General features: G+C 41.2%; 1 protein-coding gene across 1 annotated transcript; it reads left to right on the forward strand.

Moving 5' to 3' along the window:
• The first annotated feature begins 743 nt into the window (after positions 1-743).
• Positions 744-2,021, forward strand: ptf1a (pancreas associated transcription factor 1a). The gene is made up of 2 exons (XM_023804816.2): positions 744-1,544; positions 1,662-2,021. Exons 1-2 carry the CDS (start codon positions 944-946, stop codon positions 1,862-1,864), a joined length of 804 nt encoding a protein of 267 aa, XP_023660584.1. The 5' UTR covers positions 744-943; the 3' UTR covers positions 1,865-2,021.
• Positions 2,022-15,015: the final 12,994 nt, after the last annotated feature.

Genomic DNA, 15,015 nt, shown 5'->3' on the forward strand with positions numbered 1-15,015 from the left:
AAATAAAGTCGCAGTTGAGATAACGACTGAAATTAAAATATATTATTGGAGGGGGGGGGGGGTAGGTTATGTGGTACCGTCAGGGATATATCCGAGGATGACGCGCTGGTGACGCACCTGCCGCATAGACCGTTTATGAATGATTATATTAAAAATAAAGATAAAGAATAACATCGAACAAACTGTGAATTTTAATACATCTACTAACAATGTCTATTTGCTTAATGTTGTATATACACATTACAACTATATGCACTTACAAAAATTCAAAGTACAAAGTGTATATATATATATATATATATATTCATATATATATTAAGCCAACAGCATAGAGGTGACAAACAACAAATTTCTTGGTGTTCTAACAGAAATAAACTCAAAGTGTAATTATATGTCAATAATAAATAGTTACATTTGGTTTAAATGCGGTTGGTGTTGTAGGGGAAATTCACACACATTTTTGTCAAGTTTAAACTGCAACTGGCGATGTATATGCATGCTAAATTTAACTAGTATTAAGTAATTAAAAACTATAACTTTTTAAAACAAACGAAACTATTGTCGAGTTTTAAATCTACGACGAACTCGTGCATACAGAAGTGACTGCGTAAAAGATTAACGCCGAGTAAAAGGAACGAGCCAAAACGCGAGCTTAAAATGGTTTCATTGGCCACTTAGCATCCTGCCTCCTTTTTCGTGTTGTATCAAAGGGGGGTGGGGAGTAGACTGAGGCCACGATCTCTAGGTGTGCAACCTCAACGAGGAGTGCCGCGGAAACTTGAAGGCGATTGGCTGGCGCTTCTGGTTAATGGCACGCGACTATGGATGTAGTTATAAGAGTCCTCGCGTGCCAGCCTTCAGCTGAAGCCACTCCTGAATATCCAGAGACAGGGCACGGAGCAAACAAGTGCTGTTACTGGGCAACAGGAAAACAACCACAAAAATGGACACTGTGTTAGATCAATTCACGGGGTTGGACTCCTTTTCCTCCCCTTATTTCAATGAAGATGATTTTTTTACAGATCAGTCCTCCCGGGACCATTTGGACACAGACGAATTCTTGGACGACGACGTGGATTTCCTCACTAGTCAGATCCAAGATTACTACAAGGACAGCAGGATAATGCACGATGGGGACTACTGTGATGTTGGCAACTTTTCCTTCTCGTCCTCCTCGTCGACCTTTTCCTACGGCTGCGGCGACAGCATATCCGAGCTCTCCCCGCAGATGAGGGGCGAGGGTCTGCTGATGAAGAGGCGGAGACGCATGAGGTCGGAGGCGGAGATGCAACAGTTGCGGCAGGCCGCCAATGTCCGCGAGCGACGGAGGATGCAGTCCATCAACGACGCTTTCGAAGGGCTGCGCTCTCACATCCCCACGCTGCCGTACGAGAAGCGCCTATCGAAGGTCGACACTCTACGTTTAGCGATAGGCTACATCAACTTTCTGGCGGAGCTCGTGCAGTCCGACATGCCTATCCGAAATCCCAACAGTGATGTGTCCAGTCAACCCAAGAAGGTTATTATCTGCCACAGGGGAACAAGTAAGTTCATTTTAACCTGGTAATTCAGATATCGATGACAGTAAACTGCAGTAAAAACTCACAATGACCACGAAACGTCAATGTAATCGGTGTCTCCCAAACTGTCTCCTTGCTCAGGATCTCCGTCCCCGAATGATCCGGACTACGGGCTGCCACCGCTCGCGGGACACTCTCTCTCTTGGACTGACGAGAAACAGTTAAAGGAGCAGAACATCATCCGGACAGCAAAAGTTTGGACACCGGAGGATCCACGAAAGTTAAACTTGAAATCTTCTCTAAACAACATAGAGAATGAGCCTCCATTTGACTTTATTTCATAAGTCTGTAATTTATGAATGCGCAGCATTTGTGTGTCTGAACAACATTATTATATGGGTGTACAAGTGTTAATGCCATTATATCTATTGTGTTATATTTACATATTTATATTTATATTTTAAAATTATCCGGTTTGAATGGTGAAAACAATGGCAATCATAGCGTGTAACAGAATCAAATTTGATGAAATGTGTATTTAATTGCTTTGATTACTGAGTAATATATCGTTTAACTTAATTGTTATATGCATAAAGTATTTATATTAAATTGAACAAAATGTGAAATAATTTATTTTTCGACTTTATAAATAAAAAAAATGATGGCACTAGCTTGCAGTTTTTTTTTTTTTAAAAAAAAAAAAACAATCCATAATGTCAGTCCTTACAACCGGTCACTGCTCCTGTCACATACATTACAGTAACAAGACGAAATCCTCACTGTGTGGGAAGGATTAAAATATCCCCTTATACAGATGGGATTAATGCTCACTGGCGGCCCTCACTGCACTAATATAAGCAGAAGCTATACAGTGTAACGTCTTATGAACGTCTTATGAACGTCTTATGAACATGGCACTCCATGCATGACGGATCAGTTATGCTATAAATAAAGGCATCCTGAGTATGAATTTAAAACAGGAAATACGATTTGCGCGTAAAGACAGGAGAAATTTCGCTGGTATTTGATATTATACAACTTATAAACTTAGACTTATAAAACTAAAGAGTAGTTGTCTATGTAAAATATTCCAGTTTGTTCAATTAGTGACGTCAAAGAGACGCTGGTGACAAAATTAAAAATGCGATTCCTTTACGTACTAGTTCCTGATTTGATCTAATTAGAATGTATTTCGATTGATCTTGAAATTAAATTTTAAGTGTGAACTACTAAGAAGCGTAGAGCTTGCTGCTGTTCCTCATAGGATTGTAATATTACAACAACATAGCCAACCTCCACTATATTGAAATCATAAAATGATACGAAATACCGAGCGATTACTAAGACCTTGATCAAATAAAATTGCCATGGCCAACAATTTAATGGCAATTTCAGCTGGACTGATCTTTATTTGATTTCACGTGACAGTAAAGACAATTGTAAGTCACGCGGACGCATTCTTCCGGAAGGAGCACGTGTTGGTTTGATTGAACTCGGACCTGAGCTCAGCGTACCCATGCTGTAGGAATTGCCAGTCTGCAGGTGCTCCAGAACCAAATTTTCCCGTGGTATCGGCTTCTGTCCTCCCGTTCGTCATGCTGTTCCTACGTCAGCTCCCGTGGTTATTAAGAGGTAGGGTCTGCAACAGCAGATGCCTGTACATACATGTCCACATGTGCACGAGAAAAGCAGCAGACGCGTTTGCTGAGACAAATCTTCAGAGCGGACTGGATCCGGAAATTAAAGGTATTTTTAGTAGGCCTATTATTATTATTATTATTATTATTATTATTATTATTATTATTTTATTATTATTTTATTATTATTATTACTACTACTACTACTACTACTATACGTTAAATGTAGTACTCTGATGTTCGTTTTTTCTTCATCAATCACATGTGAATTTTAAGATTTTTTTTTTTACTTGGACGATGTCAAGTGAAGAATTTACAATTTTTTTCTTCGTTATCATATTTCTGTCAATTTTTATTATCCGACAAAAAAAACTTCTGCGAATAACCGGCGTGATTCAATTTCGCCATACATTAGCACCTCATTAAAAGCTAAAGGATTCGCATAGTAAACGTGACACAAGAAACCATGTAATCTCATTACATTCATTATAAAGTCAAATGTTAGAAAGTCAGACTTTAACCTAATAAAGGATCTTGGAAGTCTTGTAGTGGCTTCGTCTGTTTTGTAGGGGCAACATTTCCATTTGATTTGGTGGCAGAGTACAATAAAACAAACTGCTATCATTGTTTATTGGGACCTACGGCTATTGAGAGCAGCGGAGCGGTGGGGTTTTGTGCCCATAAGCCACAATGCTCCGTAACATCCTTTGGTCTGGTACCGATCAAGCGGAAGGGAAAGTCATACGGAGTGAAACGACAGAGTCTCTATCTTGTCACTGTGGCGCTTGCGCTTGGCAAGTGTTTAAAGCGTACCATTTAATGCCTGACAGGTTTTATTCCGTTTCCCTACTCTGTTAAACTCTTTTTTTCCTACTTTGCCAAACTCCCTCTCAATATGGGATCGTGGCTGTTATTGTGACGCTTCGAATTCAGCATGCTAGCCTGAAAATAATACGTGAACCCGCTGGACTACCTGTTGCAGACGGAGCGAAAACCCTTGGCGTGCAAAGCAAGTTTATGGTCTCTAAATGCTTTGCAGGGGCATTCAAAACAGCAGCGTGTGGGCAGCAATGAATGACAACTATTCAGCCAACATTTAATCACCGTGCACTTTTCGGGAGAACTTTCAGCTCACTATTCGGGAGGCTCTAGATTTTCACAGGGTAACGACATAATCATATGGGCTACATATAGTCACATAAATCAATGAAAGACGCATCTTTGGGCGCCAGTTTTATGTGTATTTAAATGCGGGCACGTGCAGCGCTGAGCACTTAGAAATTAAGCTTTATATCTTTAATTGATAAAATAATTATTGTAAGTATAACGCTAACATGTCAATTACAGCTACAGTTTACAGTCACGTCCGAAAGAGATGGTATTGGAAAACAGCTTGTCAGACGCGTTATTAAGAAAGGAATAATCGTCAAAAACGTTGTTGTTGTAATATTAATGCCCTGTATTGCATTGCCCTTTTGTTGCATTGTATTGCATTGCGGTTTTTAGCTTACATGTTCTTGTCATCTTGGATAAACATGTTTTAAGCATAATATCCAAAACACCCGCAAAGTTACTTAATGACTAAGATATTAGAATTCTAAAAGATAATCGAAACTGGGAAATTATTATTATTATTATTGCTGTTTTTTATTATTATGAAAGCCATTAAAATTAGCATAATAAAATACAAATTACAAATAACTACACTAAACCAACAAGGACTTGCTCTATAAAACGACCGAAGAAAGTAATATATGTCTAAAATGTTTAAGATTCCCTATTAAAAATGAAAATGACGATGAATCTGTACATTTACGTATTGATCTGCGATGCGCATTAAGCGTACGTTAAGCACTGGGAACGACGCGCGACATGATTCTCATAAGCATTAAATATGCTTATACTGGGATTATGGCGCTGGAAAACAAGGGTCTGTAAATCCAGGAATTCGCCACATTTTCATTAATGTATCTCTGCTGTGGCATCGAGCACCAGCTGTGTGGTTTAGCCAGTACCAATTAAGTGTCTCCGGTTAAACCTCGTGGGTAAATCCCCTCCGGGCCCAGCATTTTTGCGGCTTGTGGGAATGGCCACGAAAATATATATTTTTACTTATCTGGTATTATTAAAAGGAGAGGATTCCCACGACGGGGTGCGAGGCCCGGCCAACAGGTGTTCGGGTTTGGCTCGGGGAGATTCTGGCTTGCGGGGACAGCGAGGGAGGGTAAGTGTTTTCCGCCTGAGAACAGCCTGGCCGGGAGTCTGTTTTACACGGCATGGAAGCGCCCAACAATCCAAATGATATCTTTATTGCTGCGCTCATGTCCTGGGCTGTAACATATCCATCCCGGTCGTGCTTCTCTAGGATGCACCTGGTATTTCGAACTTATTCTTTGTGTGCTTCTGGGTCCTGGACTGCAGCTGCTTAAAACAAGCAAAGCGAGAGGCCCTTACAGCGTCTCCAAGACGTGTTGGCATGGTTTTCTTGTCTTTAATGTACCATTAACCATTGTCTTTACACAATATGGGAACTGTAAGGCATGACGTTTGTTATAATAAAACACATTTTCACTGATACACTTGGAGTGAAAGCTCTAATATGAGCGAGCAAACAACCACATGCAGTACTGTTTTGTATTCCTGGCTAAATCTACAGGCAATTAGATTCAAGCCCACTGCTGCATCCTTATCGACCAATTAAATTTATGTCCTCTAATTCTTCACACAGAAAAAAGTCTTAGTTCTGGCTTTTAAAGACACTGATTTCCTCGCTATCACCTGGCGTTCAGACCTTAGTCCTATTTATCAAGAAAGGAAACGTAAGGCGTTTCATGAAGTGACTCCGTTACCATGCGGCTCTCACCATACGGCTCCATTGTCTTTGCTTGTTAATAACTCATTACCAAGATTTAACAAATCAACCATTACATATGTTTTGTGTCTCCATATTTTGATCCGTACGATTAAGCAGATGTTACGATTGAAAACTGAAAAGTCCAAGGCTACTCCTGGCTGAAAGAAAGAGGGCAGACTCGGCGCCCGCCAAACAAAGGGCTTTGGGAGATCTTCAGAAAAACATTTACGACCAATAAACAGACTTCAACCTGCTCTATTTCAACCATTGTGTAGTTTTTGAATAATTAAGGTTAATAGGAATAGGTTTGTATACTTTGAATGCCAAGACCACAGGTGCGGGGTGACATGATGAATGATTTGCCTGATTTTTGCCAAGCTCAAGGGCTCTTCTCTTGGACCTTCAAGCTGATAGAAAATATTGTCATTTCTTTAATTCACAGCATTACTTTCATTCAGAACAAAGCAGATTGATGAAAAGCTTATGCCATAATGACACACGCTACGTGGTGGCCGCTACGCTTCAGAAAGAAAGGGCGAGTCAATACCAAAGCGCGCTTTGGTTTTTGCGCAAGTACTCCATCTAAATCAAATAAAGGACCCTTTCCAACTTTAAAAGACTACGTTTTACCTTTATTGAGTCCCTACGGCTGTATTCATTGGGCATATGGTGCTAAGACACCCGTCGTTTGCATTCAAGACGCTCCCCCAGACGACATCCACGTCGTACTGCGAATTACTCAACTTGATAAAAGTTTGCCAAACTCTAGACTTACAAGTGGACAAAGGCGCGCATGCGTACCAGATTTTTAAAAGAAGAAATATTGTCAAATTAACATAATCAAAGCCACTGAATTACATAGACTTAACGTGCATAGTCCTCATTGATTGTAGGACACGAATAATTGACTTAATGGTTGCAAGCGTTGTCTTACGAACGTTAAACTAATATCCCCAAAACGGCGTCTATTTTTGCGCATTGACGTGTCCATGGACGAAGCATGTAGAACTGGCGGTGCTGCGCGCGGAAGGCGCTCGGCTGCCAGTTCGCCTTGAGACCGGGTGAATCCAAGGAAAAAAACATCGTCAGTGCTGGTCTTGGTCCTTTTCCAAATCTTAATTTCCGAAAAATGCCATTGTGCAACAGTTCAGAACAAACAATTATTCCGATAGTTTTTGAGAATGCTTTTCCAAATGAAAGAATTCAGTCGACGGTGCTGCAAAACCGTTATGTTTACAAATGTTATGTACTGCTTACAAAATTAGATGCATCGTTTTATTGAAACAAGAGATTTAATTAATATTAAAGAAGGGTTTCTGATTCACTATCCGCATAAATTTAGAAGATATTATACAAGGGGTTTATCTGCGGTGGTGCGTAAACGACAAGCCTGGGTGTTTTAATGAGGCGCGCAACTTAATTATTCAACTTTGACCCATCGACGCTTAATGAGGTGAAATTATTCGGACAATCGCTTACTCTGTTACCTCTTTGACCAGGACGCAAGTCAGCGACCGGAATACAAGGCAATTAAATTACCAGCTACCCTTGCAGTTTTTATTTATTTATTTGCAAAGATAAAATATCGATGGAGTGATTTACAGCTTGCTAAACGATTTAAGTGGTCACGCATAATTAATTAGATCTATTGAATAAATTATTATTTACACAAAATTCCCTTCATCCTTAGGTAATTGGTGTTAAATAGCAAGAGATTCTGGTTCTGCTATACCTAACCAAAATCGAACTTTCCCTTTAATATACCAACGTGACATGGAGTTTTGGTGATATATTATATGGAAATTCCAGTATTAAGGAATAGCGCGGGTTGTGTACCTACGTACTTGGGCGTTCAGTATGACAATGGGATGCATTTTCCATACTTGAGACTAAAAAAAATAATTTTCACGATGACCCAAAGACTAATATTTGCTTTTACTGCTTTTGAATTTATTCTGGTCCACATTGGTATCTTCTAGGCGATTCCCTAATATCGCGTTACTTTTACTAGTTCAAATTCCTGAACAAAATAAGAAAAACCACGGAGAAGTGTCGGAATCGGTATATCTTGCAGGTGTAGAATGGTTATAACAACCGTGCACAGTGTGCGTTCTCCCAACAGTCGGAGTGTGACAGGGACAGCTGGCTTTGCCGCCCCCGTGAAAACACCCCCTCGGCGGACCAAACACAGCGACACTGACCTTTCTGCGGGAGAATAAGCATCAGGCCTTTGACTGAATTAGCCATAAAGACGTCGTGCTATGATCTTTGTTCGGCTCCAAAAAGGAAGAATATCGCGCTTAATATGAGAGGTATTGTGTCCAGCTTTTGCGTGCCCTATATGAATTATTACAGTCCTTTTATTATCGGCCTCCTTGCCGTCCCTTGGGATTCAGCCATCAGACGGATTTTCCCAGTCGGGAACACAATTCCATTCAAGAGACAAACTTTTAGTATTATCATAAAACGCGTCTGGTGTTTGGATAATGTATTCCTGTTAATACATTTAGATCTAAATCATTGACGCACTTGATTTTCATCTAAATATATATTTTTAAATATGAAATGTCTTTATTTGTTCTTGACGGCATTCTTTTTTAAATAATAACACGAACCACTCCGGGGCAATATGTGGAAACATAAACGGTCTTGTTTTCTTGTCAGTGTTAGAATTTTGCAAAGACAAGACTACGCGGGAAAGTGATGCTAAAATAATGTCTGCATTAATATTTTCTTGCAGTACAAAGTTTCACTCCCGAAGACTAAAACCGTGTATTTGGTTATTTCAATGACACTTGATATAAAGCCTAGTAGTATGGTGGAATCAGATTTGTTCCACGTTTGTAGAACTTTTTTTGTATCAAACAGAAACGAATTTGATAAACGTGCTTTCCCCCTTTTTCAGTCTAAGAAAACTGTGAATTGTATAGCTAACGCTTCTTTGATGATTGATCTGTTTTTATTCAGTCTACTTTTTACCTTCCAGAGAAAAAAGTTGAACAAAAATGTGATAAATTACAAATATGCTAATTTCTTTCAATGGTCTTGTAAGTGTGTCTCGCTGGAAGTGAATAACGCCTCGCGGTCGGAACGCGCGCACTCGGAAGCCGGGATCCCAGCGCGCGGATCAAAGCAGTCCATTCTCTTTTATCCCGGTATTTTCCCCAAAACTATTTCGGTACAATATGTTTAAATGATGCAAGTAATGGACTTTGGGACATGCAACTCGTTGCAACCAAGCTAAATGTGCTGGAGCTAGCGTCTTTGTTCCAAAAGATTAAGCTTAAAGTTTTTTTTTTTTTTTAGTTGCCAGGTTTCTAAATGGTAAAAGCATGCATCATTTTTCACCAGGTCTCGTTTTAATATACTCAAAAGGCAATCCATGCAACGGACCCAGCGCCTTCTCTCTGGCATGAACTTCATTGCTGTCCAGAGGACCTCTTTCTGCTATTATATCCATTTCTCAGCGGGGACGTATTTGCAAGACAAATGCAGCTGCGAGTTAAGCAGCAACAAACATTTTCACCAAAGGGAATAAATTCAAGTTATGGTGATTAATACGCTTGTTTCTGTGAGATAGTTATCTCTCCAATTCATCTGTCTTTTTTTTTTTTTTCCGAGCGATATGAAAGCAATGATTTGCAACAGAGAAGGGAGACACTAGATGAATTGTACGAAAACAACATTTAATGTTTATGAAGAAGTATTTATTTTCTATCAAATATATTTAAACTGACCTTATTCTGGATTGTAAGAAAATATGCGTTTTTATATTCGGCAATGAGGTTTAACAACCCTTGCAAATCCATCTTATTCAACAGGCAGACGTATCTGAAGTCAAAGTTGTTGGATTTTCTGAGTGTTGTTTTTTTTTTTTTAAGCGAGTCTTATTCTTCACGTAACGAGGGAGCGGCGGATCGAGCTGGGGAGGGGCGAGGGGGCGTTTGCCTTGGTTACCTACCGCCAAGTGCAACCGGTGCTGGATGGAGCATGGAGCGTGGAGCTGAACGCGGGCCAGAGGCGAACAGAAAAGCAGGAACAGAAAGTAATTCTGCATGGTCTGGCTATATGTTGGGGTGATTGGTTGGCGTGGCTGACAGCCAGGGCTGGGACCATGCCCAGTCCTCACTTTGATTAACCCTCCCTGCTGAAACTCCGCAGGAATCCAGCGCACCAGCTAGTCCCATTGATCGGGCAGGCAATGAAACCAATTAATTTCTGCAGTTAAAAAAATCCTCTTTATGTTGTTTTACAAACTAAGTTGCAAGCGTCCCCCATCCCTCCCTCCTGATTCCCCCTATCCCTCAAAAGACATTTAAAGGTAAAACTGTTTGACACCTGAGGAAAGTTTCTATGGCAACAGCATTGACGACAGACAGCAGTGTCTTATGCAGCACTGGAGTGGAATATAAAATTAGCCAACTACCTGAACAAAAAAGCACAGTTTAAAAACAAAGAAGAATTATGGCAGAGTCACATCATCGCTATAGATCGAGTGATGGCCTAGCAAAATGCGCAAATCTTACTCCAATGAACATTATTCATAATTGACAGATATTTGATCTGAAATTGGTAATTGATTATAGGCTTGTCGCCAAGGGTCACATGGTTCAAGTCGCATGTGTGATGACAGTTTTTCAGAGATGTACCCGCTGGGGAAGAGTAGGGTGAGATACCAGGATGTTGACCCTTTTCTGGTGTAATCTGAGGGGGGGCTTATGAATACCAAAATAAACATGGGAGGGGGGTGTGAAACAAGAAAACATTCCTGAAAGTCTCTGAATGAAGCCTCTTAGGGGATGAGAAAATGTAATTATGAACAAGTCACTTGTGATCTTCAATGCGCTCATTATGTGTTACTGTCTACAGCAGCAGAGACCAAATGACTGTGTGTTTGACACCACTGGAAATGTATAAACCCCCCCCCACCCCTCTCAAATGGGGAAAACAGTTACAGGCCACATGAATTAAAGACATAAACATTCATTGTTAGTATAGCCACAGAGCCATTGAACGCATCTCGGGAAGGATGGAATTCCTCTGTTTTTGTGAGGCCCGAGACAGACAGAGAACTAAATAACATTCTGGAATGTTCCGCTGGCGGCGTGCAAGGCTGCGGCCTGTCGTGTCCCCACAATGCAGCGGCGCTCTCTGTCCGGGGCCCAATTCGGTCCGCCTTATCGCATTCACGCTCAGTCAGATGCTCGCTTGTATTCTGCCGTAAATTAACCGCCCCCTCCACCATTCTCCTTCCACCTCGGGCCAGACTAGCTTCCGGATCAAATGGAAAGTGTTAAGGGTGCTCTACCTGACCAGAAGCCGCACAGTGACACAGTCAGATTGACTTGAATTTTTGTTGTTTTAAAACATAAAAGAATACTAAACTACAGTACAGAAAATAAAGTAAACAACAAAAAAAAAAAAACACATTGTGAGGATTTCCAGGGCTAATCTGTCAAGCAAATTAAAACAGGATGTACATTCGCATCACAAAAACTAGATCACGACACAGTTTGCAGGTTTCCAGCTTGACAAATCTACCGGATCTTGTAGAAGGATGACCTAGAGGCCAGCATTTCGGAAGGTGAGGCGCTGTGTCGTTTCACAGGTAAGCGGCCTTTTGGGGGATCGCGGTCCTCTGTGTTTTCCACTGCAAACAATGCGCATTTCTGTTAAGTGCTATAAACTGCGACGGGAAGGCGGTGATTTAACCATCCCCAATCATTTTTTATACCAATCAAATGAATGTGGATACTCCTCTGTGGGAGGGGCGACATGACATTTCCCCGGGCGATTCTAAACAGGTCACGCACCCTCCATAGTCCCCAAGGCGGTGGGTGGGGAACTTAACCAAACCGTATAACCGAATCAAACCAGTGGTTGCCCCTTTTTAGCCGCGGAGGAATAAGGAGCACAAAGCCATTCACACAGGGGAATAGAGGACATGCTTATCTGAGAAGGAGGGGACTTCGCTCTCGACTTTCCGTCGCGACACTGAAAGGCCTTTGTGTTTGTCCTCCTTTGGCTTCCTTTCTCTCTATATTTTTCTCTCCCCCCCCCACCCCCCACCCGTTCTTGCCGTAAACATTTTACACCTAAAAAGAAAAAACGAAACGGACGCGACGGAAAGCGGAGCCCGGCTGGTTGGTCGCACCACATGACTAGCGCAGAGCACAGAGCTGGCCCGTCGATGACCCCTCAGCTCTCGGGGTCAGCTAAACACATCACAATTCCTATTGTTCCTCTTGATTAATTGAGACTGATAAGTTACCATGAATAAAGATAGTTTTTTTTTTTTCGGTTTAATGCGGTGGGCTTGGATTTGTATACGCCTCTTTCACGTAGCTCTGTAGTCGCTGTATATGAGCCAGACAGACTCACTGACAAGGCAAGGGAATGAAACGAATGCTATTTATTATGCCGCTACATTGCGGCGGTCTCGCGCTTTATCCCGCTATGATTCTTTGTTCACTCGCCGACTTTGTCCTTCCACGCCGCCTTGCCATGTGGAAAAAGTCGCATTTGAACACTGATTGTTTAAGTAAGCGCGCAATGACAGATAAAAGGCTAACCTTTTATTGGTTAATGTGTACCTTGAAAACAGCTTTTAAACAAACAATGAAATAAAGCAGGAGAAAATATATTCTAAAGTCCATGTCTGTAAAATAAGGCATTTTTTGTCTTATTTTTTCATTGTGTATTTTTTAGGTATTTTTTTCTGATGTAGAGAATTATGACATGACGTGGAAATGTTTTAATGCATCAAACAGAGACTGGAGAATTCAAGATTTTTTTTTTTCATTTGCATAATTTTTTTTTTTTTTAAGATTTAGATGGATCCCACAGTGAACAGCACAATCGACTAGGCCGATGTAGGTTTCTGGCTCACCGGATGGATGGCCCCAGTCTGGCATCTGACTATAGTGTTTGCAGATCCCTGTCCAGAAGTTAAGACGAAAGTCAGCACCTTATCTGGCGTTGTTCAGTTAAAGGGTGACAGGAGCTAAATGTATCGGCTCTATTCCCATGGTGTGGGCTGGGGGGGGGGGAGGGGTAACCTGATGTCGTCCAGAAGTCGTCTCCTCTAGCTGTCGAGTGACCATGCCAGCTCCCGAACACCGGCTTCCCTCGCACGGGTATCAGACAGCCAGGACCCTCCATGCTAACTCCTTACTCAAACTCTGTCCTCAGTGCGACTGTCCTCAGTGCGACTGTCCTCAGTGCGACTGTCCTCAGTGCGACTGTCCTCAGTGCGACTGTCCTCAGTGCGACTGTCCTCAGTCAGACTGTCCTCAGTGCGACTGTCCTCAGTCAGACTGTCCTCAGTCAGACTGTCCAATTGGCGTAAAGCTTTAGCTTGTTCACCTACAGCCAGAAGGTGATCACTGGGCAAGTGTGTGTGTGTGTGTGTGTGAGAGAGAGAGAGAGAGAGGGGGAGAAAACCACTGAGCTCATCTCTCTGTGTGGAGGGGTGGGGGGTTGTATTTTGGTCCCCACAATGTGGTAAAATCTGTTACTTTTTAACTTGCGGTGGACAATTTTCAGCTCCCCGCAACATAAACCTCAATTTTATAAAAATCTGTGAATGTGATCAAAAAACTAAAAATGTCGAAAGATCTGTATTTTGTTTGCTTGCTTGAGGGTAAGGTTAGGGCTGGGTAGGGGTTAAGGTCATCATGTTGTGATTAGAGTTTTCCCCCTAGAAATGAACCCCCACAAAGATATAATTACAAATATGTGTGTGTGTGTGTGTACGTTTAGGTTGTTTTATCATCATTAGTATAAAATTCAGGTTCACAAAGAGACAGTGGATTTTTTTTAATGTAGGAGGTTGAAAAGGACAACTGTTGACTGCTCATTGATTATTGGATTGTTTGAATATTTCAGTGGGATAACAGTGTAATCTACCAGATTAATTTGTTAGCTTCTGTGCATCGGAAATTTTGTCTCAGAGCTTCCATATTGACAGAGGGAATTAAGACTGCCGGTTAGTTATCTGAGTTATGTCCGTTAAGCTCATTAGTGAAGTTCCTAATTATCAAAATGTCAATAGACTGTAAAGAGAGAGATTAAAGAAGCTTAGCTAGGAAGCCTCTGTCTGTGATTCAGGGCTGTGTCCCAACAAATTAATCCAAAAATCCCTTTATTGTTCATATTCTTTAATAGGAGCTGGATTAACAGCCAATGTGTAAAAGAATATATTTTAATTATGTTATATAATAAAAGGCTTAACTGAAAAGTTTTACAGTTAGCAATTGGATATGGTAAATTTACATTTGCTAACAAAGATATAGATCCAGTATTTAACATCATTTCATGGATTATTATTTTTTAAAAATTGATTTATTTTTCTGCTGCTTTTTGTTGATACTCAGGCGGTACGTTACGTCCTAATGGTTATTGAATTAGGATCTGATATCTACATAATAGGTTCCTTATTTAAGACTGAGCAAGGAATTTTCAAGCACTGACACATTTTCCGGAAAAAACACATTTTAAAATTGTCGGCTAATTGACTACAAAATAGCATGCATGTACTGACATTATAAAGATTGAGGTTAATTAAAGCAGCTACACTTTACATGAGTCTCTTATACTCAGACCTTCACTCAGACTCCCTCCACCTCTTCTCTTTACAGGACTTCACCTTCACTCAGACTCCCTCCACCTCTCCTCTTTACAAGACTCCACATTCACTCAGATTCCCTCCACCTTCACTCAGACTCCCTCCACCTGTCCTCTTTACAGGACTCCACCTTCACTCAGACTCCCTCCACCTTCACTCAGACTCCCTCCACCTCTTCTCTTTACAAGACTCCACATTCACTCAGATTCCCTCCACCTGTCCTCTCTACAGGACTCCACCTTCACTCAGACTCCCCTCCACCTGTCATCTTTACAGGACTCCACATTCACGCAGACTCCCTCCACCTGTCCTCTTTACAGGACTCCACCTCCATTCAAACTCCCTCCACTTGTTCTCTTTATAGGACTCCACCTTCAC

This window comes from Paramormyrops kingsleyae, chromosome 4 (genome assembly GCF_048594095.1).
Source record: "Paramormyrops kingsleyae isolate MSU_618 chromosome 4, PKINGS_0.4, whole genome shotgun sequence".
NCBI classification, from domain to species: domain Eukaryota; kingdom Metazoa; phylum Chordata; class Actinopteri; order Osteoglossiformes; family Mormyridae; genus Paramormyrops; species Paramormyrops kingsleyae.